The sequence below is a fragment of the Dipodomys merriami genome, unplaced genomic scaffold (genome assembly GCF_024711535.1).
Source record: "Dipodomys merriami isolate MVZ:Mamm:240054 unplaced genomic scaffold, mDipMer1.0.p SCAF_40, whole genome shotgun sequence".
In the NCBI taxonomy this organism is placed as follows: Eukaryota; Metazoa; Chordata; class Mammalia; order Rodentia; family Heteromyidae; genus Dipodomys; species Dipodomys merriami.
This window is the reverse complement of record NW_027205604.1, coordinates 10,343,241-10,369,699: the sequence shown is the minus strand read 5'-3', so window position 1 is coordinate 10,369,699 and position 26,459 is coordinate 10,343,241. Positions and strand designations below refer to the sequence as shown.

The window sequence follows — 26,459 nt, the reverse complement described above, 5'->3', positions numbered from 1 at the left end:
AATCTGAAATAATTGTCAAATGTTACCACATTTGAAAAGCTCTTTCTTTTATAACACCAAGATTTGTACCAGATTAAGCTAAATTACATTAATAATTATCTAAGAATCTGTTTCTTCTAAGAGCAAAAAACCAATACAAAACACACATCTGACAATTAACCAGGAAAAGAACTGGGTTAAAAAGACTATCATGTAATTAAGAGTTTGAAGCAGATGGATTCTGCAGACAGTGTGAGCAGAATAGGAAGGAATTAGGCAAGTTTTAATGAAGGTGCTTTGGAGAAAATTCTGTGAGCATGAAATGAAATGGTAAATGTGTTAAACGCTAAACCCATACCAAAAACTAGTATGGAGAGGTAGACTTGTAGATTAGCATAATCTATGTTTATGTAAACACTAAAGGAAGGAATCCTTGCACTGCATGCTCAGTGCGGTCTAGACTAGACAGCCCTGGAAAATCCTCATGAAACTCCTAGCTGAAAACAAACCCACTCTGATGATTTTAGCCCAAGAACATAACAAATGTGCATTCAGTTGTTTCAGATACACTCCTGGAAGCAGAACTGAAATACCAGTGTTCTCACCAAACCTTTCTGTCTAGACCTCTGTCTAGCATGATGGATAAAACTTGTAGTGCTTCACCCTCCTAGTGACTACAGAGCCCCACCCCTCAGGGTTCCCAAGTGGGGGGACATGTATCAGGCCAACAGGATGAGGGCTCCCAACCACATTTCCACCCCAGGCTCCACCACAGCAGCCAGAGTGCTCTCTAGTCCACGCAGGCATTCTACGTGCAATGCTCTTGATCACATTCTTTCATCAAACAGTTGAAACATACCAATCATCAGGTGAGAGCAACTGATTATTGTTGCTGATACTGATTAAATAAATTCTACTTCAGTGATAAGAAGTTGAATCTCGTGTGTGTGTGTGTGTGTGTGTGTGTGTGTGTGTGTGTGTGTGTGTGTGTGTGTGTGTGTGTGTGTGTGTGTGTGTGTGTGTGTGTGTGTGTGTATAAATGTATTTTTTTTGGGGGGTGGATCATAGGGCTTATACTCAGGGCTGTCCCTAGTTCAAGGCTAGCACTACACTTTGAGCCATGGTACCACTCACTTACAATTTTCTAGACTTTGCTGCCAAGGCTAGTTTCCAACAGGGACCCTCAGATCTGTTTCCTGAGTAGCTAGATTACAGGTGTGAGCCAGTGATGCCCAGCTTGGAAATACTATTTTAAATGTCAAATCTTAATATAGATAGAATCACTATCAGTTATACACATTAATTTTAACTATATCAAATTAAAAGTTAAACTTCATCAACAGGTAATGGTCTTCTCCTTTCATATAGTTAAGTAGTCTTAGCTCCACCCTCCTCTGGACAAAGATGCATGCCAATCTCTCCTGACTGTCAATCTCTACCTATGGTTTCATCAAAACACTGCACCGACTAGGGACATTATAGTCATCCCAGCTTGCCTTATTTCCAAACCATTGAAGCTGAAGACAGAGATCAGATACTAGTGTTAACATGCATATTTCCTATCTATGTTTGGAATTTCACCTTCATCCTTCTACCCATCCCTGTTCCCCTGGGCACTGAAGAGTGCATGACCAGTCTGAGGAACTGCTCCAGAACAATCCACATAGCAGCTCACCAGCCAGCCTCCAACCCCCACACAACAAAGTATTGGTTAAGTGTATTCTAAAAGAAGAGGTTAGAGGGGCTGGGAAGGTGGCTCAGTGGTAGAGCGCTTGCCTTGCATGCTCGAGGCTCTGGGTTCGATTCCTCAGCACCACATGAGCAAAAAGAAAAAAGCCAGAAGTGGCGCTGTGGCTCAAGTGGTAGAGCGCTAGCCTTGAGCTAAAGAGCTGAGGGACAGCGCCCAGGCCCAGAGTTCAGGCCCCACGGCCAGACCCAAAAAAAAAAAAAAGAAGAGGTCAGAGACTCCATTTTGTCATTATTAGAAAATACTATTGGTATCTATGAGCCTGACTTATCTAATGGCCTATTTTGGAAATAAAGTTTTTGTATCTCTTATTGGTAACTGATTTTCCATTCACATTTTCCATTATTTAAATTTACAAATTTCAGTTTATGCACATTTCTTTTGTTTTAAAATAAAACATTCTAAAAAGAAGTAGTATACTCTGAAACCATTAAGTTAATAAAAATGTAGCATTCAAAAATTTTACTTCAAATCAGTAATTTAACTTGTGGAGGGCAAATGGTTCCTGTGAAGCGATTTTAAAAGATCCAAACAAAGTCAAACAAAAGCGTCACTTACTTGATTGTCTGCAGAAACCTCACTCTGTCATTGATCTCATCTGGGATCTTACTAAGAATCTGTTTAAGTGCTCGTGCCTTTTCATTTAGGTCCTGGAATTCTGGCTCTGGTCGTTCGATCATATACTCTGATAAAACAAATGCAGAATGAAAAACATGCAACTCCCCAGTAAGTTCAAGCATTTATTATTCTAATAGTTCCCAATGATGTCAAAGGAGGTGGGAGAGGGAAAAGGCCAGACCTTTAGAAAAGACAAGGTAGAAGAAAATTCTCTCAAGTTCAACTTAATCCAGAAGTAACGTAAGAGCTCTCTCCAGGTAAAATACTACAGGATAAAAGACTAAACAGGTTCAAATAGGAGTAAGTGGCAATACATCATAAGAACTTAAAAGTGAATTCATTAACAGGGAGGTGGCATAATCAAGTCCACCAGTTCCCTAAAGCTACATTTTACAGGAAAACCTTAATGGTAAGCTTTATTAACCTTTATACTAACAATTAATTCTTACCAAACCTTATTATTACTAATCCTTAATTAACAATCAAACCTTAATAAATACATAAAAAATAAAAAGGCAACAAGAAGCTATCCATAGGAAAAGTGTTTAACAGTTCAACATACCCATATTGAATATGCTATGACTTACTGTATTAAAACCCCAAATACTCCAGAAACACTTTCAGCGCCACCAAAACAAGAGTTGGGATCACAAAATATTCTAGAAGGGAAGTTCAAGCAGACCTGGTAGGGACAGTCAGCTTTCTCCAGGCTCAATATAGACCTGGAGGCCCTGTAGCGTCAGCAATTCTGTGTTACAAAAACGGATGAGAGCTTCCTTGAAGTCATGGGATGAGTTGAACCACCAATGCTTAATAAATAAGAAATTAGCCTTATACTTTTTTTTTCTGATTAGCAGACAATGGCTATTTAGTTTCACAGAGACACATTACTAAGAATTTTTTTAAATTATTATACAGAAAGAAAAGAGGAAGAAGAGGGAAAGTAGATTATGTAGCCCAGAACAAATGTTCTTTTCCAAATTTAAAACAAGGTATAAGAACTGTTCCACAACAGTGAAACTGAAACATGGCATGCCTTTTATTAATGGAAAAAAATTAAAGCATATGGCATCAGCAAACATTTTGCATAATTAAGTCTGACAAAAATATGAAGTTGTCCTTTTTTATAGATTATTTCCACTGTCACCATCCTAAGAGTGGGGAAGGAGGAAAGGAGGCAGGAAGGGGAGGACAGAAGCCTCTGGAATGACAATGACTGAGGCAAGTGCTTTTAACAACTAAATAAGGCTCTTCTTTCTGATACCTTCTACATCATCAGCTGCCATACGAAGAAGGGACTCCGTGAAGTTTACTTCTACACTTTTTTTCTCTAAAATTTTCATAATGATGTCTTGTGTGAGACCTGGATTTTCTTTTTCAGCCTGTAAGAAAAAAAATGAGAAATTTGAAATATAGAAATGGATCAACACTTTGAAGTCAATAATTCCTTGTTGATGACTTACTGAATATCAGAGATGGATCACTCATGAGGACAGTAATCTTTGCTAAAACAAGGTGGCAGTTAGAGATTCTGCATGATTAACTTTGCATTATATTCCTCAATTTGTCATGTGAACATTAAAAACCTGAAGTATTTCCTACTTGTTCATACATTTTCTTATAAACAAAACAATATATGCGTATGTATATACATACATACATGTATATATGTATACATGTATATATACAGATATAAACACATTCTTTTCATCTTTTTCACTAATTAAATCCACTAGTACATTTTAACACTGCAACTCAAGTATCAAGTAATAACTCACTTTGCCAGAGTTTGACAAATTTACTGCATTTAAATTAACAAGTCAGAGACACCCAAAGTAAAACACCAGGACTTCTTTCACAGGTTTTGCGAAGGCTATAAAACCCCTAACTACTTTCCCGTACAATGATTTTCATTTCCCATTTTATTTTTGTGACAAGAATGCTTCCTTCACTATCTTCAGATCATCACTGGTCCTTTCCCTACCTTGAAGCTTGTTTCACTAATGAACTTGCACTGGTCTGTGTTATGTGGACTGTTCAGGGCATTAAATCTACCTACAGCAAGAAGGAAGGGTTCAGAGTGTATCAAAGTTGATTTTCAGACTTCACTTTTCCCCAGGAATTTTAAACTATTTCACATTCAAAGCCTGCTTCCTTTTCTTTTCTTCCTTAACATTACAGCAATTAGAAACATGCTTTATGATTCCTCCATCCTTGTGTGGCATGCACTTGGCCTCTGCCTTTTCCACACCACTCTGTCACCAAAACTAGAGCTTCTATTTGTTCCTGCATGTCTTTCCATTATGCTGCTTGTTTCTTTCTTTCTTTTTTTGTCAGTTGTGGGGCTTGAACTCTGGGCTTGGGCACTGTCCTTGAGCTCTTCAGCTCAAGGCGAGCCCTCTACCGCTTGAGCCACAGTGCCACTTCCAGTTTTCAAGTGGTTTATTGGAGATAAAAGTCTCTCGGACTTTCCTGCCCGGGCTGGCTTTGAACCGCAATCCTCAGATCTCAGCCTCCTGAGTAGGAATAAAGGCATGAGCCACCGGCGCCTGGCTGCTGCTGCTTGTTCTTATTAGCTCTCAAGTTTCAAAAAAAAAAAAAAAAAAAGGTTGTAGAATAAAATGGGAAAAAAAAAAACATGCATTTTACCTCAGTTCTGAGATCATTTTAACCCTTGTCAAATGGCATTCAAAGAAATCATTTTGATAGGCGATTAATAATACTGTACTCCATCTCTCATATGACTTATTTTAATTTTTCCTTCTATGGATTATGTTTTAAGGTATAATTTAGTTTTAAAAATTCATTTCAAAAGAAAAACTATCCAAATTTGGCTTAATGTGATGTTTATTTGGTTTAGAGTGGTTTATATTTCCTTCTTTAAGAAGCATTATATCTACTGACATAATTATCCTGTAGGCATGGGAACTATCTCTTACATGTTTGCAGGAAATGTCAGCAGTTAGACATCTAAACGAGGTGCTGAAGAGTCAAAATGTTTTAAGTCTAAACAAACTTTTCAATACTAACATTGGGGACTTGTACTGCATTGTCTTACACAGGTCCCGAACGTTCTCAAATCATAGTGTCAAAAGAAATACCTAACACTAAACACTGCTATTTATTAAGCAGTTAATTAGTATTCCCTTACAACTTAGAAACCTTAAAAAAAATACTGCACATGTAAAGAAGAAGATACATTATTATTAATATTATTATTATTGCCAGTACTGGGACTTAAACTTAATAGTGGGGCTTGGGTGCTGTCCACTAACTTTTCTGCTCAAGGGTGATACTCTACCACTTGAGCCCAGATTTTGGTTAACTGGAACTAAAATTCTCACTACCTGGGCTGGATTCAAACTGCGATCCTCAGATCTCAGCCTCCTGAGTAGCTAGAATTATAGATGTGAGCCACCGTGCCTGGCAGAATTTTATTCCTAACATTAAGTATTTATGCACCCAGGGTGCAGTGGACAATTTCTTAAATGTTGGATTCTAGTAGACTTGCCCCCTAGCTTCCTCTTGCGCACTGACTTTCTTGCTTATTATCACAACAGAGACCAACCGTCCAGCTTCAGAAAGATGTGACCTCATTCTGAGGAATGCAGACTAGTCTAGTATGTTGAAACTGCAAATACTGACTACAGGGTAAGCTCACACAGCACCAAGCAGCAGTTGAGTATGACTGTCTGCAGTGCTGAGAACTGGTAAAGTAATTCACAGTACCCCTCTGGGTTGGCTGTGGGGCTTCAGGGTGCCTGGGCACATTGTTTGGGAACAGTAGTCTTCTGGCTAAAGTCCTATTAAACTACTTATTTTAATAGTTTAAATGCATCCAATGCCACTGACTGACAAGTATGTCTGCTCTTAATCCAGAGGCTCTATGCATACCTGGATTTTCTCTCAGATTTCAAACCTGAACTTTGTGGGTACCTATAGTTTTTATAAATCTAGAATGAAAAAAACTGTATTCCAAAGGGTAAAGTCATAGACCTCCATAGATAAATTTTCTCAACCTGGAAGACAGGAGAAGTGCCAGAGAGAACAGAGCTACAGGTAATCATGTTGAGCCATATATTAAAAGATAACATTCAATAGTTTTTCCCTTTGCTCCAAATAAAAAGTTAATAAAGTCTGATGAAAATCACTGTTGTGATCTGCTCATTGCAAACACAGATCTAAAAGATTGGCTAAATAAGGTGTTTTTCATCTTTTTTGCAGAAAAAAAAGACCTCTCACAAAAATCTCTGTGTGTTCAATATATGCATATTCCCTCCTTTAATTTCACTTGAAATTTAAGAAACCAAACATAATTAAAAAATGAATCAATGCAGTATTGTCTAATTTGTCTTCCCTCAGAGTAAGTATCTCTATTCTCAATTAGGAATCAATGTTGTGCTGGGCAAGGCGGCTCACGACTGCTATCCTGGCTACTTAAAGAGCCCAGAATGTCTGTGAGACACTGCCTCTGATGACAGAGCAAAAACAGTGGAAATGCAGGTGTGGCTTCAGTGGGAGAGCTGCCAGTCATGAGTGGGAGAGCTGACCTCAAGCTCTCATAGACACACATGCATGCATGTGCGCCTACAAAATGCACACAGAATCGAGGCTGCGAGCTGAGTGCAGTGGTGCGCACCTGTAGTTCTGGTTTCTTGGAAGGTTAAGGCAGAAAGAACGCTTGAGGTCAGGAGTCAAAGATAAGCCTTAAGCAAACTAGTCAGATTCATCTCGAAAAAACAAAAAGGGGAATAAACCAAAATATATTAAATAAAATAATAAATTATCCAAGTATCAAACTATATCTACTATAGTCAAATTAACTACTCTATGGTAGTCATTGCTTGTGTTATGTTATGAAAACCATCATGAAATTCATTATTTTTCCCTATTTTATGAATGTCCCAAAGATAACACGCACTAAAACTTAAAGTGGAATTTATTTCCTGCTAAACATTCAAATATTTTACCTGGGAACTATAACCTATACGTGTGTGTGTGTGTGTGTGTGTGTGTGTGTGTGTGTGTGTGTGTGTACATATGTATATATGCATACATATATACATATATATAAAACTATATGCAATGTAACTATATTCAAATAATTAAAAATCCATTTTGATACATAGTTGGGGGGTTGGAAAGGAAGATAAATAGGCAACCAACATGTACATTGTATCTGAAGTGGAGCTATCCAAAATAAAGTCACATAAACTACATATGAACCACTTGCAAAATTGGGAGTTTTCTAGAGGCTACATTACAACTATTTCATCAGTACATCAAAAATGTGTAACACATCAACATACAATTAATATAGAATATAAGATATATTACATTCTTTTGTCTTGTACAGTCATCAAAATGTGTCTTATACTTGAATACATCTCAATTTGAAGAAGCATGTATTTTCATGCTTGACAAGAAACTTGTGGGTAGTAATAACAAACAGCTCAGGTCTGAAGCCAAAAAAGAAAGATTGTGTGTGTGTGAATACTGGAGCATGAATTCAGGGCATGGGCACTGTGCTTCAGCTTTTTTGCATAAAGATGGTGGTCTACCAATTAAGTCACAGCTCCACTTCCAAGTATTTGTTGATTAATTAGAGACAGGAGTCTCAAGAACTTTTCTGCCCATTTGGTTTGAAACTATGAGCCTCAGATCCCACCCTCCTGAGCAGCTAGGATTATAGCTGTGAACCACTAACACACAGATTGTGATTTGTTTTGAGTGGCTTAATTATATATTCTCAAAATAATCTTTATTGTATCATGAGTTACCTATTATGCTCAATAATTACACAATGTGAAGGGTACCCATTCAAGCTGTAACTGTACAAATCAAACAATAGAAAATAAAAACATAAAAATATACTTTAAAGTGAAAAAATTAACCATCTTTTAAAAAGTCACTATCAAAACCACAGATATGAGAAGGTGTTGTAACTCACCTTTTGAAGGATTTACCACTTTACAGAACATACAACAGGTCTAAAATGCCATAGTTTTCCCTAAAAGAACATTACCTGGCCTGGCCACGATTACACAGTATGCAGACTTACATACGACACATATCTTAAGCATAATAAAGTATTTGTACCTCACCTTAATGAATGCGGCTCTCAGTGTCTGAGCTGCAGACAGATTTACTCGCTCTAGCTGCAATGAAAATGTAAAATCATTAATGACATCAGTTTTCTCATGTTAAATTAAAAAGCACATTTCTGGTACTTCATTCTGTGATACCTATACTGATATTCCCATCATTTATTAAGTAAAAATACTTGCTATTTAAGGCAGATGAGCATAATTCTTTACATACACTATCTAAAATCTTCAATGGAAATCTCAGCAAGTATAGTTTGTTTCTTTATGACTTTTTTTGTTTTTCTTTTTTGCCACCTGGGCCTGGGTACTTTCCCTGAGCCTCTTTGTGCTCACGGCTAGTGCTCTACCATTTGAGTGACAGAGCAGGCTGCAGTTTTTGAGTAGTTTATTGGGGATAAAAGTCTCACAGGGATTTTTCTACTTGGGCTTGCATCAAACCTCCACCCACAGATTTCAGCCTCCTGAATAGCTAGGATTACAAGTATGAGCCACTGGTGCCTGCTCTTAATGACTTTTTAAAAAATAAAATGCACTCTATTTTAAAACTAAATTTGTGAAACAAATAGAATACAAATCAACAGTATCATGACAAAAAATAAACTTAAAAACTTGAAACTTTAGGGTAAACTCTGGGTGCCTCAAGGCAAATGCATAGCAAGTATTTATATGTCTGATGAATATAAAATGACCAATACAAGGAAACTTGTTCAGAGTCTTTCCCATCCTGGTCCAGAATTAAACTGAGAAAGATCTACTTCATCCTTTAGTACACTGCAGGTCTGAGGTTCACTATTCAAACTAAATAGTGGACCATCAGGATTTCAGAGATATTCTATGTCTTCTATTAGAACAACATTAAAAAAAATGACCACCTAAAATAACAAAGCGAAGTTCAATACCAATGCTTTTCTATAACATTTTTATATCAAATGTGAGGTTTATAATATCAAAAGATATACATTCATGTGTGTTTCATATAGTTCAGTTTTCGGCGAGCCTTCCAGGACACATGTTTCACTTGTTGAAGAGTTAACTGTCAAGCTTGAAGTAGCCAGCTTCAATGAAATTTGTATTTCTTTACTCCTTAGAGACCAAACCAGCTAACTCAATAAAACTCAACTAAATGCATATGTAGGACAGTATTGGATTTTGGGAAGCAACACAACCGTAACAGATTTTCATGCAAGTGAGTATTTCTAAAACAAATTTTGTTCCACTTTATAAATAACCTATTTCTACACACACACCTAGAGGATCTCCAATACTTCAATTTTATAAGCAAGATAGAAATGGCAATCTTCTCCAAAACAGTGAACCATTTAGCTTAGCTTAATCAGGCTTTCCAAAGCCGTGCACTGTTATATTATCTTAGTAGGTTACAGAGAAGCAGATATGGGAATTAACTTGAAGGGGTTTTTGAAAAATAAACAAAGGTATGTTTCCAACAATGAAATACTTCCACATTATTCCTATAATTGTAAGTTAATACTCGTTAAACTTGAAAGAACAATTCAGCTCACTGATGAAGAGCTGTGCAGGGGAGGTTAGAACAGACAAACAGACGGAAAGAATGTTTCCATCCTGATAGGAGCCCATTTCCTTTTTTGGGTTTATATATCATCATCTTTTAACAAGGCCTTGACCAGGTTTGAGTCAGATATGTGCCTCAAGTATCAGCATTAAACTATCCTGTACCAACCCCACTGGCAAGCAAAAGAAACCCAGAACAGCTAGTCACTTCCAGATTTCTAGAATCCCAGATGAAGTTTACTAAGAGGTGTACTCATAGGTAGGTTAGACATCCTTTACTAAATTGCAATGTCGGTGAGCTGTCAAATACCTCAGCAGAGCGCGGTGGGGAATCGTGGAGTACACAGAAACCCTGCATCCTGCAATAAATCAGGAGGCATTCATACTGCTTGACTATCAGTAAATTTATCTAAATTTCTGTAAAATCTGTAACCTCACTTACTACTATCAACCCAGTAAGAAGTGCTTCTGTTTGGCCTTCTACCTGTGATATAATTTGACAAAGCTATGATCATCTTACCAGTTCTGCTGTCAGTAGTAGTTCTAGTAACATTCTATATTCCATTAACAGCTCCTATTTACTGAACACTTATTATGGGCTTATAAGTACCTATTTACGAGCAGAATAAATCTACTGCTAATAATAAATCTGAAACTAGCTAACATCATGCTCATTTACAGAGGAAGAAACTCAGTCTGTGTAAAGGTAACCATTATTAATCATCTAGTAAGTATAGAACCAGAATTTATACAGATCTGCCTGACTTGTAAAACTGTGAAGAAATAAAAAAAAAAAGCTACCCAGATTCTCTGCACTCACTCTTTCCAGACTGAAGTTTAACCATCATCAGATCTCTCAACTGTTGGTTCTTGAGTTTCCTCCATGTACAAGAAGTCAATGTGAGGGGACAGAATGTGGGATGGAGAGACTGCCGACCCACACCTCCACACTATGTCAAAGTGATGGGATCGCCAGCAGCTAAAACTGGAGAGGACATTGAGGGTTCTTCTCTTTCTTGGAAGTTACGTCACTCAGGGCTTTCTTCAGGTAACACATGACATGACGATTTTAAGTAAATTTAAGACAGACTAAAAAAAAACTAACCCTGCACTCTGTAAGCTATATCTTTGGCTAGAGTGTCTTTAAAGTGCCCTGGCCTATTTAAAGACTGAAAACAACTGAGTAGAGTTCATAGCACACTCATCACATCTGAGGTCTAATGAAAAAGACATCAATGGGACCAGAGCAAGAAAAAGCACTGCATAGGCCTCAGCTGTACCTGACTCCTGCACCACTAGTGAAGGGTAGAATTTCAAGATAAACCAGAATGAGAGAAGAAGGGTACACAGGTTGTGACTTCAACTGTAAGAAGGCCACATGCCCACTGGAATCACATGGATGCAATGGCTAAGCAAGGAGTTCAACATTGGGCATCAACAAACACCTACCTTCTGTCTACATCGAGTTTTATGAACTTCTGTAGCTTACTCTGGGCAGCTTCTGTGAGAACTTACGAACACGGCTGTACTTGTCCAAGTTAAACTCTTTGGTTCACATTATAAAACTATTTTAAAAGCTGACATGTAATTTCTACTCCACAAAGAACTCATTTATTACAGTCTTCCCTCTAGAAGGATCTTATACTCCCATATTCTTTTAGCATGGAGTTAGGTTTCAAAACTCATCATTCAAAAAAATCCAATTAGCCCTTCCTTTGGTTGCTCAAGTTTTCAAGAGACTTGCACAGTCTTGCGAAGGCTGTTTTTTTTAAAAGGTCAAAATAATTAGGTTAATTGGTTCCAAATTGTCTACCAATCTACTTGGTTCCTTAAAATCAAGCAAGATTAGCTTTTCCTAGGAGGCACTCCTTTTGACTATGCCTCCTCCCCTCAAATTATTGATCCTATTTTTTGTAAGAAATTAAAATGGGTCAAGTTACAAGAATAGAAACTACAGGTAAATCTCTTGCCATTTAAGTGAGAATAAGGTGAGTCTGTCTCATCAAACAATAGGCACATGCTGCCAAGAGACAGTAGCTGATGCCTATAATCCCAACTACTAAGGAGGCTGAGAGCTGAAAAGCCAGGCTCAAAGCCACACCAGGCAGACAATCCTGAGAGACTCTCATTTCTGATTAACTCACAAAATAGCTGGGGGTAGAGGTGTGGATCAAGTGGTAGAGCACCAGCCATGATGAGAGGGAGGCCTTGGGCTTAAGCCAAGTATAGAACAAAAGAAAAACAACAACAAAAGCAAACAACAAAAAACTAAACAAACCAGAAGAATACAAAGAGATGGAAGAAGTCATCTATTCACTTTTGAGCTACCACTGTGAATTTAAGCACAATAGCAATGTTTGGTTCAAGAAAGTTCTATAAACACTCCTTTAAAAAAGTAAGTTTCTAAGTTGTTAATATAAATGATAAAAAAAAAAGGTAAGACAGGCTATATAACAGATAATCAGAACAAATATATTCTACTAAAACACTGCCAGACAGAATACAAAACAAACTGGAGGCAAGACTCAGGTAATCAAGCGTTTAGTTACACACACACACACACATTAGTTACACACACACACACACACACACACACACACACACACACACACACACACACACACACACACACACACACACACACACACACACACACACACACACACACACACACACACACACACACACACACACACACACACACACACACACACCCTAAGCAAGAGAATGAGGCCCTGAGTTCATGATTATCAGTACTAATGAATACAAATGAATACAAAACTAATGTATGATACTAGTTTTGTCAAAAAATCATATATGAAAGATTCCTTACTAATAATGCTGGATGCTAGGTACTATTCTAAACACCTTACAGTTCCTTATTTCATTTATTTTACAGACATTCTGAAAATTAAGTGTATTATTTAATCCTGACTTTAAAATAAACAAATTGAGATAACATTATAATCATGTAATCTCCCTAAGTTTGTAGCAGCTTATTAATTCAAACCAAAAATACTAACTAACATTGCCTCTGTATGGTAGCCCTGCAGGTAAAATCATTATCCAATTGTGAAGAAGTAATGCTCACTATGCTCAAAATTTGAGGTCTGCGTAATATTTCCTCCAATGGAAGAAAATCAAATTGAAGCAAGTAAATTAGAGAAATATTCCCAAATGACTAGGTCAGCAGATAGCCAAAAATTGACAGAAATAGCTGACTCAGATACTTCTGAATGGAATATTATTTATTCAGAAGATCATTCTTGTGATTCAGTAAGAAACAAATCTCTGATGATCTAATATTTATATTTAGGTGCAAAATTGTTGATTTCATATACCATATACTATGTCAGGAATTATTTCTTAAGACAATTTCTCTGCACATACACACTCCTTTTTCCTGAAGTAAAACAATAAGTTACCTCTTTTTTCCATATACAAAGAATCAAAAGAATAAATAGGTGAAAGCCTGGTGTGAGGTTTCTAAACATTGATTATTCCATTAAGCAATGAGGAGGCCTGTTTCACAGAACATATATAATATATGCAATATACTTACACTCTGAACTCTGCTGCAGCTGGTTAAACAAGAATATTCCTCAGCTGTCTAGACATAACTTCAGTAAGTTTACTAAGCTTCAAGCTCCCAGAAGGCCATAAATAACTTTGCATTGGAAGCAAGAGTAACAATGCTAAAATTTCTCCAGGTATACAGATGTCCCAGTAGATAACAATCTTTTTAAAAATTGTATTCTATACCATCATTGCAGCTACTATAGATGAAATGTTAAAGTGGAAATGAGTAACTCTTATGATGCACGTTGAATACAATTTAGTGAATCATTTAGCTTCACAGTATAATATTCAACCCTACTGTGCTATTATCTTCTTCTGATTGGTTAGTATGAAGCCATTTTACCTTTAAATCCACACAGAACAGAAAAACAGAACCAAGAACCAGGATAAACTAGATTTCCCCATCAACAGACTTAGAAAAATTGATGCCAGAACTATATTTAAATATTAATGTTTGATTTGTTACATTTCTTATTTACCTGTTACATTCATGTAGTAGAATACCACAAAATAATGCTAACATTGAATAAAATACTTCAGCAAACACTTCCCATTGGAGGACACACTAATTTTTTGTTCTGTTCCTAAATCAAGCCTTAAATTTCAACTGTCAAGAGGAAGTTAACAGAATCCTTAAAACCTTGTAGTTTTGAATGTGGTTTATTTTTTCAGTGGTACGGGGGAAGAACCTAGGGCCTCCGGCATCTTAGATAAACAATTCTACTACTAAGCCTACCCCCAACCTTTAAATGTCTGACTACATGACAGAAACAATTTGTTTTTTCTTTTTGGAAACACTGGAGTTTAACTCATGTCCTTATGCTTATGAGGCAAGTGCTCTACCATTTGATCTAGGCCTCCAGAGTCCCCCCGCTCTCCCCTTTTTTTTTGCTGGTCCTGGGGCTTGAACTCAGAGCCTGGGCATTGTCCCTGATCCACAGTGCTGCTTCAGGTTTTTTCTGAATAGTTTATTGGAGATAAGAGTCTCAGGGACTTTCCTGCCCCAGCTGACTTCGAACTACCAACAGTGTCCAGCAGTGTTGTTTTTATTTGTTTGGTTTTGTCGGTCATGGGGCCTGAACTCTTGGGCCTGGGTGCTGTCCCTCAGCTCTTCAGCTCAAGGAAAGCACTCTACTGCTGGAGCCACAGTGCCACTTCCGGTTTTCTAGTGGTTTATTGGAGATAATAGTCTCACAGACTTTCCTGCCCAGGCTGGTTTTGAACCCTGATCCTCATCTCAGCCTCCTGAGTAGCTAGGATTACAGGTGTGAGCCACCAGCGCTGGCAGTGGCTATTTTTGGAGGTAGAATCTTGCTTTATGCCCAGGCTATGGTCCTACTTGTCTTTCTCTATGTCGCTATACCCAGCCATTGGTTAAAATAAGTTCTTTCAATTTTTATGCTAGGGCTTGTGTCAAGCCATGATCCCCTTGCTTTCTAGTAGCTAGACTCTAGGTTTGAGCCACTGTGCTCAGCAGAAATGATTTCATTTGATTAAGTTTCATATTACAATGTTCAATCAGTAAATTCAAATTGAGAATTAGATCATGACAATTTGCTATAGGATCTTTCAACCTGTTGCATTCAGCAATTTGCAAATTTTACTGCTAACAATTCATTCTTTGGACCGTGTATGAATCACAAAACAATGTATTCTAGCCACATATTTTCAGATCTTATCTGGAGAAAATCACCACCTTTATTTATTGGGCCCTGTTAGCATGCCCTCGGTCTCAGTCCTCAGCACCTCCCACAAAACCAGTTGATCTGGACAGATCTAGCTGTAGTTGGCCTTTGGCCCTGGCCATTCCTCCCACTTCACTTCCCAGAGCCGTGTTTTACCCCTGGCCCCCAGCTGCATCCTCAGGGGAATGCTGACTAACTATAAGTGTTACAATCAGAAAACCCCACCCTGGCCATATGCTATGTGCCATCTTTAGCAAGGACTTCATCTACTTCCCATCCCTAGCCCCTGACTATAAATTTGACCCTGAAGAAGGGACAGACGCCATTTCTCCCTCTCCTGTGGAAGAGGTAGCCTTATCAGGCCTGCTAACAATAAAACACATGCGATTGTGTCTGTGTGGTCTTCTTGGACAGTGGCTTTCAGGCCACACATGCTTTCTTTTTCAATTTATTAGTTTATTTAGAGTCCTTTCTTTTTTGGTAACACTGGGGTTTACATTCAGGACCTCATCTTTGTCACTTATGTATAACAGTTTACCACAGTTGTTGTTCATCAAGGGTCTCCCTTTCTTCTGCTAAGGTAAGCTGAACCATGGTCCTCCTACTTACATCTCCTGTGTGGCTGGGACGGCAGGTGACACCACCACAGCCAGCCAGCCACCTCCTTGCCTTTCAAGTTAATTTCTTTCATAGGCTCAGACAAAATCTATAGTATTAGTTCAAGCAGTTCATTTTACCAGAAACCCCACTCCTTTGCAGAGTCAAGGTTCAAACATGTATTTTTCATAAGTAGGAAGAAGATCATTCAAACTGCTAAACAAAAGTTCAAAGTAGCTAGATTTGGTTTAGTTCTAGGCAATCTGAGAATAATGGTTTCACAAGTTAGGGACTTTACTCACCACCAGAAAGGTGATTAGCCAATCTCTAAGACACTTCAAAACTAGAACTCTCTATCTACAAGAGCATATTAATATTAACAACATACTTAACATTAAATATGAGGTAATTCCTCAAATTAAAAAAAAAGCAACCATACCCTCTATAGACACAATAAATGCCATCTTTTAAATATCAACTTTAGAAAAGTGCTTTGCCACCACTTATAATAGCTCAGTGCAATCTCTGTGCCTGGTGCTCTAGCTACCCTGACCAAGCACTGCCTCCCCAACTGCAGCTCTTATTTATCTCTTGATCCTTGTACAGACATCTGGTTTGGTCCTGACCCTCACCTGCCATTTTCTTTCTCAATGAATGTTTTTGACTTGATAGCATTGGACAATAGTTATTGGAACTGTATTTTATCTATCTCTCCCACCGAAGCTAAACCTTCAGATGAGGGGTGGAATATCTATTTGGCCATGTTTTCATTATTGTAAGTGCTGACACAATGCCTAACACAGACAAGAGTACATTTCATACAAGGATGCATGACAAGAACACAAACAAAAAAAAATGAAGCAGATGGTAAGCTTATAAGAAAATATTACACACTTGCCTCATTAAACACAGGATACATGACTGCATAGAGGGGCATAGAAACCATGGAAGTGGTCTCAGCTTCATTCTTCATCTCTTCCATTGTCATCCTCATTCAAAAGCCAACTACAGTAGAAAAAGCAGTGCTAAAATGCAAAAGAATCTTCATTCACTGCAGTATTTCTTCTCTTTTTTCGTGTTAAAGAATGGGGCACAAAACAGACACAGACCTGGTGGATAGAAAAGAGAAATTCACCTTAAAAGAAACCAAAAACCAAGGATACAGGTGGACCTGTTGCAACAATGTACAAGTTCGAACTTTACAACTTTGGTGGAGGGGGGGGAGGGTTGGGGGGGTGGGGGGGGGGAGGCTGGGAAGGGATGGGAAGGGGAAACAAAGGAGGAGGCTTCAATGCTTGATAAGAAATGTACTCATTATCTTGCCCATGTAATTGTAACCCCTCTGTACAGTATTTTCACAATAAAAAGTAAATAAAAATTTAAAAAAAAAGAAACCAAAAACTATCAGTCACATTCCTTCCCAAAATACAGAGCTCCTACCTTATGAAAAGCTAAATTGGTAAGTCACCGTTTGCTTTTCAGCTTAGTAATTTGCCATTTCACACTGCTATCCTCATTATCCAGGCACTATTTCATGAAACAGTGGCTCAAAGCCCACTCTACCTAAATGTACTAAGGTCTCACAAAATAGCATGCAAATCCAACTGCATTACTCACAACTGTAAAAAGTATCAACTAGATGTGTACTTAACAATTTTTACATGTAATATTGTATGAGCACATGTTAAAATGAACAGTTAGGGTATTTAATATATATAACTTTATTTATAATATTTATGACTTTATAACTTGAAAATAACAACAAAAATACAGCAAGCACTGAAGATCAGGGACAAATCTTAAAAAAAAAAATAACCCTACTTCAGAAAATACAATTTTGTCAAGGGTACTTTTTTGATATTTAGAAGAATTCTGGGAATCTGAAAAGAGAAAAACTGTGGTAGTTTAGAACTAAAATTAAAAATTCAACAGTATATGCCAGAACTCTGGAAAGAGAGGTAGAGATCACAAATTCTAAGGCTAGCCTGGGCTAAATTGAAGAAACCTGCCACAAAAACAAACAAAAAGAACAAAAGAAAGAATGGACTAAGAAAGAAAAGAGGGGAAGGAAGAGATTGAGAGAGGAGAACAGAAAAAGAGGAATCCAGTAATACAAGAAATTTTACTTTGAGAGGCTGGGAAATTTTTTTTGGGGGGTGGGGGGAGGGGAACGTCTTTAGGCTTGAACTGGGGGACTGAGATCTTTGTGCTCAAGGCTAGCACTCTACCACTTTGAGCCACAACTCAACCTCCAGTTTTTTTTATTTTGGGGGGGTCCGTTCGTGGGGCTTGAACTCTGGGCCTGGGTACTGTCCCTCAGCTCTTCAGCTCAAGGCTAGCACTCTACCACTTGAGTCACAGGGCCACTTCCGGCTTTTTTTTTTCTTTTTGCTTATATGGTGCTGAGGAATCGAACCCAGGGCCTCAGGCATGCAAGGCAAGCGCTCTACCACTGAGCCACCTTCCCAGCCCCTCCACCTCCAGTTTTTGAGTAGTTAATTAGAGATAAGAGTCTCTTGGAGACTTTTCTGCTGGGGCTTGCTTCAAACCATGACCTTCAGATCTCAGCCTCTGGAATAGCTAGGATTACAGGCATCAGCCATTGGCAACCAGCAGGAAATTGTTTTTGAGAGAAAAATAACTTGCTCCAGATCATACATGCAGAGGCCCAGGGCTTGCTAGATCTAGATCTGATATTCCTACATCACAAAACCATGGTTGGAGCAAAAATAGAGAAATAGAGAGCACCTTGTCTACCTTCATGCACTCAGTCACTGAGAAATGTATGTTTAGTAGCAATTAAATACTAGATGCAAGATACTGTTCTTGGTCATTAAAAATTTAATTATGCCAGATTTTTCAAAGACCTTAACTCTGGAAGACACAAGGTTTTGGCATGCTACTTCAAAAGTTTCGGTCACCATTGTCTAATTAAGACCAGGGTATGAATTGGACTATATCCTAACAGTGAAGGGGGCACTCAGCAGCTACTCAAGTCCTGTTTCTGATATCTCTAAATAAGGAAAAGCGTTCCTATTTTAAGCCAAAATGTGATCCCTGTCTGAGAGCACCAAAAATGAAAAAAAAAAAAAAAAAAAAAAGCTCTATTTTATAGGGCAAGGGAAAACTACTTCTTGATCCTTTGGCTGACTTAAGTAGCTTGCATGAAGAGAAGAATGAAGGGACAAAAGCTAAAGGCTTTTGAGAAATATAAATGATTTTTTTTTAAGTAGAAAACTTAGGGGACCTAGCACATCCATGTAAGAGATGAGCACAACCAGGACAGTGAGCAAGTAGGATGAAATTACTTAATATACCACTTGACGATCTGTTTTTCCACTTAAATCACTTATATTTAGCAAGTATTTCATTGATTACTATAGGTATGATTCTATGTAGAGATCACAGAGAAAAACAGTGTATTTTGTCTTTGACCCATCGAAGACAATATCATGAAACACAAGGAAAATGGGAGAAAATGAGGGAGAGGGATAACACTGTTAAAAAAGGGATGTACTCATTATCTTACTTGTATAACTGTAACCCCTCAGTACATCACTTTTACAGTAAAGTTTAAAAATAAAAACAAAAACAAAACAAACTTAGGCTATATACTGCTGTGGAGGAAGTAGATGAGAGAACCAGCATTATGAAAATAAGGAGTTTCAAAAAAGGGTGGCCAAACACTTTCGGGCAGGGCCAGCTAGTACACATCTGTATTCCCAACCACTCAGGGACAAAAATCAGGATCATCAGAATCAGAGGCTAGCCCATACAAGAAGTGAGCAAGACCCAATCTCGACCAACAAGGTGGGTGTGGTGATACACATCTGAGATTCCAAGTATCTTAGTTGAGGCTGGCTGGATGCAGGACCACACAGGATAAACAACATGGGAAGGGCTGGGGCACAGGATCAAGTAATTGAGTGCCTGCTCTAAAATCCAAAGATTCAAACCCCAGTACCTCCTCCTGGGGAGGAAGATAGCCAAGTTTTAAAGGCTCAGGAATATGGGCAATAACTTTAAAACCACTTATTCCTTGATGAGGTTAAGAGGTAACCTGCAAAGAATAGTAGGCCTGATTAAGTACAGGGAGGAGGCTTTAGTTACACAGCGAGCTGGGGAGAGAAAAGATTTTAAAGCCTCCAGTAAACAGGAGGTGGAATCTAACAAGATAGGCGCATGCACAACACCACAGTTGTGGATAAAGGGTGGTAGAGGTCAAGGGTGAGGTCCTGAAGTTACTATCAGAGTTCCTGCTAGTTATCTGAATCTAAGTACAACAAGCTGCTCAAAGGCTTAATTTAAGGCTCGAGCTAGACCAGTGACTGGCCTAACAACCGCAGTGTAGATACTATGGAAAATGCTCTACAACACCAATCTGCAATCAAACTGTGTAGAATGACATTGGACAATTCAGACCACACAGTTTCAACAACATTTACATAATATTTCCAACCAATGTAACAACAAAGGCTTTTAAAAGATTCAATTATTCTGCCAATATTAATTCAAGTTAAATATGCCCTGTCATTGCTTCCACAAGCGTTGTCATCTGAAATGGTTCGGTGGACAGGCTGCAATGGCTTCCTTCGGTGGGAAAAGCAAGAGTCTCCACAGTGAGCAGGTCTTAGACTCCACCCAGGGATGGAGCAGCAACTCCTAGTCATTTTCACTGTGGCTGGGACCCAGGAGCAGAGCAACACTCTTAACATCTACATCTTGGTTTCTGGAGTGACAGCTAATCAGGCTTGCCCTGAAAACTGATCATAGATTCAAAATTTCAAATCTGTAATTGATGAACATGATCCTAGCACAGTACAAACCAAAGCTCCCTCCCCAAGTGTGAATTAAGCTTTCCCACTGCTACAAAACACCTGACACAAACAACCTTCAGGAGAAAAGCCATTATTTTGCTCAGTTGCAGGAGTTTCAGTCCATCAAGACATGGAGGGTGTAGAGCAGGTTACCAGCCTCATGGTGAGAAAGTAAGAAGAATGCCCATGCTCGCTGGCTGTTTCCTTTTCCCCTCTTACTGCACAGAACCTACAGGATGGTACCACCCACATTCAGTGGGTATTCCCCCTTAATTAATCTTCTCTAAAAAAAAGTCTTACTACATTTCCTAGCCCTTTCCCATCCAATTGGGCTGACAGTCAAGACCATCCCATTTAGTATAGTGATTTACCCATGCTCACAATTTCTAGCTAATAAAAAATAAGTGAAACTACTTAGCAACTATTTTAAGTGTGTTGCTTAGGTTAGAGGAAATTTTTTTCAGTTCAAAGTAAGTTGAGTGTAACAACAGCTTAGCAACTACAGAATTAAGAAAAAAGAACTGGACTATAAATAAGAACTTAGACAAAAAGCATATGTTTCAGAGGTGTTTTATGCTTTAGCTAGGTATTTTTTGTGATTTCAAGTCAGGACCTCCACTCTACTACTACCACTTACACACTAAAAGGCACACATTCAACCATTTTCTTGAAAAATGTTCTGTATGATATGGGAACACCAATATGAATTGTTATACTTTTACTTTTTATTTCCTTGGATATTCAAAACTGCAATGCTAATTTCTAAGATGAATCAACTGTAAATACTTTCCTGGGCTAATACAATTAATTGATCACTTGTTTCTGATGAGGAAAGTAAAACACTGATCCCTGGCTACTCCCCTGCCAATTCTTAGTCCTTAGCATTTTTGCTTTGTCCAGCCATCACCAGTCTGCTCAAATAAAGAGCTATATCTGGTGTATCTCAGGGTTCAGAAGCAGCATTTCCTGAAGCAGACCCACTCTACTCCATCTGTGGCATGAGATAACTCTAGAGCCAAAGTTAACTTACTACCAATAAGAGAAGCAGATAAACAGAAGTCTGTGGCACTAGTATAGACAGTTCTGTGGTAGAAAAATGTTCTCTTTGAAAATTCTGTACTTCTGACTACTCAGTTTACAGTTTGGTCATCCTTGCACTTAGCAGGATTCTGTGTGTTTATGTTTCTATTCAGGTTGTATTTATTTTCCCAGAGACAGGAGACAGCACAGTAGGATATGACAGGCATTGGTTAATAAACAAATGAATGACAGTTTCATCAGTCTTACTAATGGTTTTCAAATACCAACCTCAGGAAGACACAAGAAAACACAGAAATCTATAATCTTAGTAATCAAGTTGTGAAGTCATAATTCCAGCTTTTACTTTTGTTATCTCAAGCAGATCATTGCAAATAAAGCAGACTCTGACAAAAAATTTATTATATAAATAAACAAAACTAAAGGTAAAACAGCCAAGTATTATAAATGCTAATATCTCATTTGTATGAAGAGTGCTAGGATGTCTTTACACACTAGGGACACAACTGGTTAACATTTATTGAATGGTTAACAATTTCTCCAAGTTTAAGAATTTCCAACATAGGTTAATCTTGCTTAACATACAAGCAAGATCCAAAACACAATTGAACTTTTACCAGAGAGTGTTTCAGTAAGCTATCACAAGCACTTCAGGGCTTATTAAAAATATTCCTTTCAGAATTGCCAAGGAAGGGAAAGGAGTTTATTCTTACAGGTAATCTAGATGACTCTCATGAACCCGGCAGGCTGGGAATCGTACAAATTGCTAAGACCAGCCTCAGGAATACAAAGTTAAGTTTAAGAAACTAGGAAGAGGATGCATGGTTCCCTATGGAAACTCCACTTAAGTCACTGGCCTAGCCCATGCTCTCATGAGAAACAAAACAGGAGAAAGTGATAAAATTTCATTACTGGTATCCACTATAGATTCAGAAATTATTTCATGGGAAATATAAAAAACAAAAAACAAAAACCTCTCATCGGGCCACAAAAATTATTTACAAATCCTCATAGAGGTCCCCTCCTCAATTGTTGGTGGACTCAGTGTCTCAAATAACACCTTCCTTGTTTTCAGTCCATAATGAAGTACCAAGAGTCTTGCTCATCATTACTCTAGCAAAACTGGATTTCTTTCAAGACAAAATAGACCACAGTATAGCTGGAAAGGCTACCATTTGTCATCACAACTTTCATGTATTTTAGAGCTTTGTGAGGTCTCAAGTAAAATGTTATGGCCACAAGCTAGGAAAAAAAAAAAGACGGTAGAGAAACAGGTCATACGTAGGTCAAAATGAGTCAAGTCTTTAGCATCACTGTCTTCCTTCTACAAATAATGTTACTTTCTAGTTCAATGCCTATTAGTTCTATAATTTTATTTTTTAGGCTATGTGGAACTCAACCCTAACATGCATGACTGTCAGTAGTTGTAGAGGTTGCATGTAAGGATATCTACAAATGATCTTGTTATTAATTAGTATAGATCTTGTTAATAGTTAGTATAGAACACTTTGGCACTCATATACATGTCTTAACTGTGTATATAAAGATGTACATACATATGAATATGTCTACCCATACATACAGATATGTATACACACATTTTTATATACACATATACATTATGTATACATATCTATCTGTGTATATATGTCTGTGTCTATGTCTATGTCTCGGCCTGTTCACAGTAACTGATGGACTTGGAGATACGGAGACAAAGAGTAAGAATTAAGGTCTCAAATATTATTCCTAAATTATCTTTGGTTCTGAACAAGTCTCTTCATTAGTTTCTTCTTTAAAATAAATGACAACTAAGTTGTCATTTCTAGTTAAAAGATGATATAAACTAAACCATAAAGTAACTATCCAAAAAAGTACATATTTTGCAATGAATCCTCACATCTCTGTAAAGTCCAACCTAGTAGGTTGGACTCTATCAAATGTGGAAAAGTGCTTCTGTGTGAAGCCATATTTTACAGATATTTAATACTACTAACTAGTCCAAGCACTCAACCTATGGAATTTATTATTTCATAAACATGAGTTCAGAAAATATGACTGACAGAACAAGCGTTTGCTGTGCTATGAAGTAACAAGGGTTCTGACTAAAACATCATTGAAAAGTTGAGGTAAAAAGGTCTGTGCAAACAGTCAGCTTTGGCCAATTGGAGTACAATGTCTTAGGATGGAAAAATGTCTAAATGCAAAAGTGTTCTGAATTCAAGTCTATTCACTTACCATTTGTTGTTCATCTCATAACATCTGTCAGAGGTTATATTCCTTAACTGAAACATTTCACTCTATGCATAGTTAGTAAATCAGTCATCTTAAACTTATAATTTTAGATTACAACCTTAAAATTTGGAATAATTTGGATTTTGAATGTCCCTCAAAGGCCCACGTGTTAAAATCTTGGTCCCTCCAGATGTGGTGGTGGCAGTGGGGGGGGGGGGGGGGAGGGAGGGAGGGGGAAGGGTGGTGGTGGAAATGACCCTGAAAGGGATTACTGGCATTACTTCCTCTATCCCGGCCTCCCTAGCTTGGGAGGCGACATTTCTGCATTTCTCTCACCACCACAGGTCTAACAGATAGATCACGGGCTAGAAACTCAAAGTGATCCAAAAGAATCCTTTTGCTCTTTAGTTTACTGTATCTGATATTAGGTGGTAGCAATAGCACTAACAGAATTTGGTTCAAAGAAATGCTGCTGTTGACTGTTAGCTATTCATGAGACACTGTGTAGGAGTCTTTGTAACTGGTTGGCAGGAGTGTGCAGGAGTTAGAGGAGCAGGCTAGAGAAAGCATAAAATGCTGTAAAGCAAAACCTAACTGGTGTTTCCTGTAGAGGTTCAGACCAGCATGCTGAAAGGAATGCAGCCAGTAAAGACCAAGCTCACTTTCAGATGGAAATGAGGCGACTGGACTAGAATTTATCCTTGCCATACATACTACTGCAAAACAAAAAAGAACACATTCTTTTCATTCTCTGATATTTTGTGAGAGATACGAAGCTTAGAAGTGATGAACAGGTTTATCTGATGGAACTTATTTCAAGCCAGCAAAACAACTCAGGAAATTTGGCTAGAAGCAAAGAGAGGTAAAACATTAAGATTTGAAAAATGCCTACACTGGCCAGAAAAGCAGCATGTAAAAAAGGTGAATACAAAGCTGGTGCAGCTGCTGGTGTGGATAAAAAGCTAAGTGCTTTGAACTGGGCAAGCAGGAGAGAGAGCTCAGGGCAGCTCAGGAATCTGAAGGCCGCAGGACCCATCACATGCCCAAAGGCTGTTTGCAAACTTGTAGCAAAGATTTCCCAAGACAGAATCTTGAGAAAAGAATCCTGGACACCCTGCCAGCCCAGAACTGCCTAGGAAACTCTTTTCCCAGGATTCCCTTCTCTTGTTGAGTACAGAGGGCACTTGGGTAGTTGTAAGCTGTGGTTCAAACAGGTCTAGGTATGGGCTCAGGCTAAAGAGGGCCTTGATAGACTCTACCTGTCATCCATGTTCCAGGAAGACAGACCATAGAAGTATAGATCATGAAGTGTGCATCCAGATTTCAAAAGAAGGCTTAGGAAACCAGGCACTGTGCTGCTGGGGCAGAGTCCCTGAAGCAGCACCCAATAGGGCACAATGAATGGAACTCTGGGGCTGAAGGTCTTACTTATACTGCAGATGTACAATGCTCACCAAGGTCTGAAGCCAATAAAGCAGTGGGGGTGGGGTTGGGGGTAGAGGGCTGACAACACCTGTAGGTATTCCCATTTGCCTTGGTATACATGGATGCTCAACACAGATTAATGTTTGCCTGGCTGGGTCTTGTGTCTTGTCTGAGGTCTTTCTATTACCCTAGTCTTCCCTTTTGGAATGTTAATCTATACCATTTTCTCTATCTTGGAAGCATATAACATCCTTTTTCATTTAGATACAAAGACTAACAGCCGAGTATCTTGAGTCTCTCTCAGCAGACTTTGGACTATGAAACAATGCTGGAACAGTTAAAGACCTTGGGGCTCTTAAATATAGTCTGAGCACATTTTGTCTGTGATACAGACCCATGTCTTTCATCCCAGGCTTGGTTCCTAATGATACTGGGAAATGGGGGAAACTTAAAGACTTCGGGCTTGATGGGAGGTCCTTAGTTTTGGAGGGATGCCCTTCAATAAAATAAGATTGTGGGACCCCAGGCCTCCTCCTTGCTCTTTGCTCCTGGGCTTGGGAGGGTAGCTATTTTGCTCCATCACATGCGAAGGTCATGATGTACTACTTCACCAAAGGCACAAAGCAACAGGGTCAAATAACCATGGATGGAAGTCTCATAACTATAAGACAAAACAGAGCTTTTCTGGGTAAAATTTGAATATCTCAGGATTTTTTGTCATAGTGACAGAATGTCTATCACAAGAGGGTTAAGGTCCCAAGAAAAACTCATGATACCTAAAGGAAAACTGAAATACGACTGTTTCATTTATACTTGGCACTATTAAGAGCACTGTTACTAAAGAAGTGAGCATAATTTTATCATATATAAGATAATAATAATATTATCATTAAGGCTGCTGTGAAGATTGGGTAGTATTACAGACAGAACAGTACATGAGATGCAGTAATTACTTCCTATTAGTTTTGATGACTAAGTAGAGAAAACGAATGAGCAGTCAAATCTAGGATGACATGATTCATCTCTCTACAAGGCAAGCCCACTCTACAATCACTCCCAAAACAGATATCAAGGATTTTTTGAAGCCAGAAAAATTGATAAATGG

General features: G+C 38.3%; 1 protein-coding gene across 1 annotated transcript in view; it reads right to left on the bottom strand.

The window, feature by feature from the left end:
• Window positions 1–26,459, bottom strand: part of Pdcd10 (programmed cell death 10) — a 41,574-nt gene that overhangs the window by 6,145 nt on the left and 8,970 nt on the right. The window contains exons 2-5 of the mRNA XM_069991943.1: window positions 16,741–16,951; window positions 8,449–8,502; window positions 3,609–3,726; window positions 2,285–2,411 (exon numbers count right to left, since the gene is read on the bottom strand). Coding sequence (XP_069848044.1) covers window positions 2,285–2,411; window positions 3,609–3,726; window positions 8,449–8,502; window positions 16,741–16,836 — 395 coding nt within the window. The 5' untranslated portion in view covers window positions 16,837–16,951. The remainder of the gene's footprint in view (window positions 1–2,284; window positions 2,412–3,608; window positions 3,727–8,448; window positions 8,503–16,740; window positions 16,952–26,459) is intronic.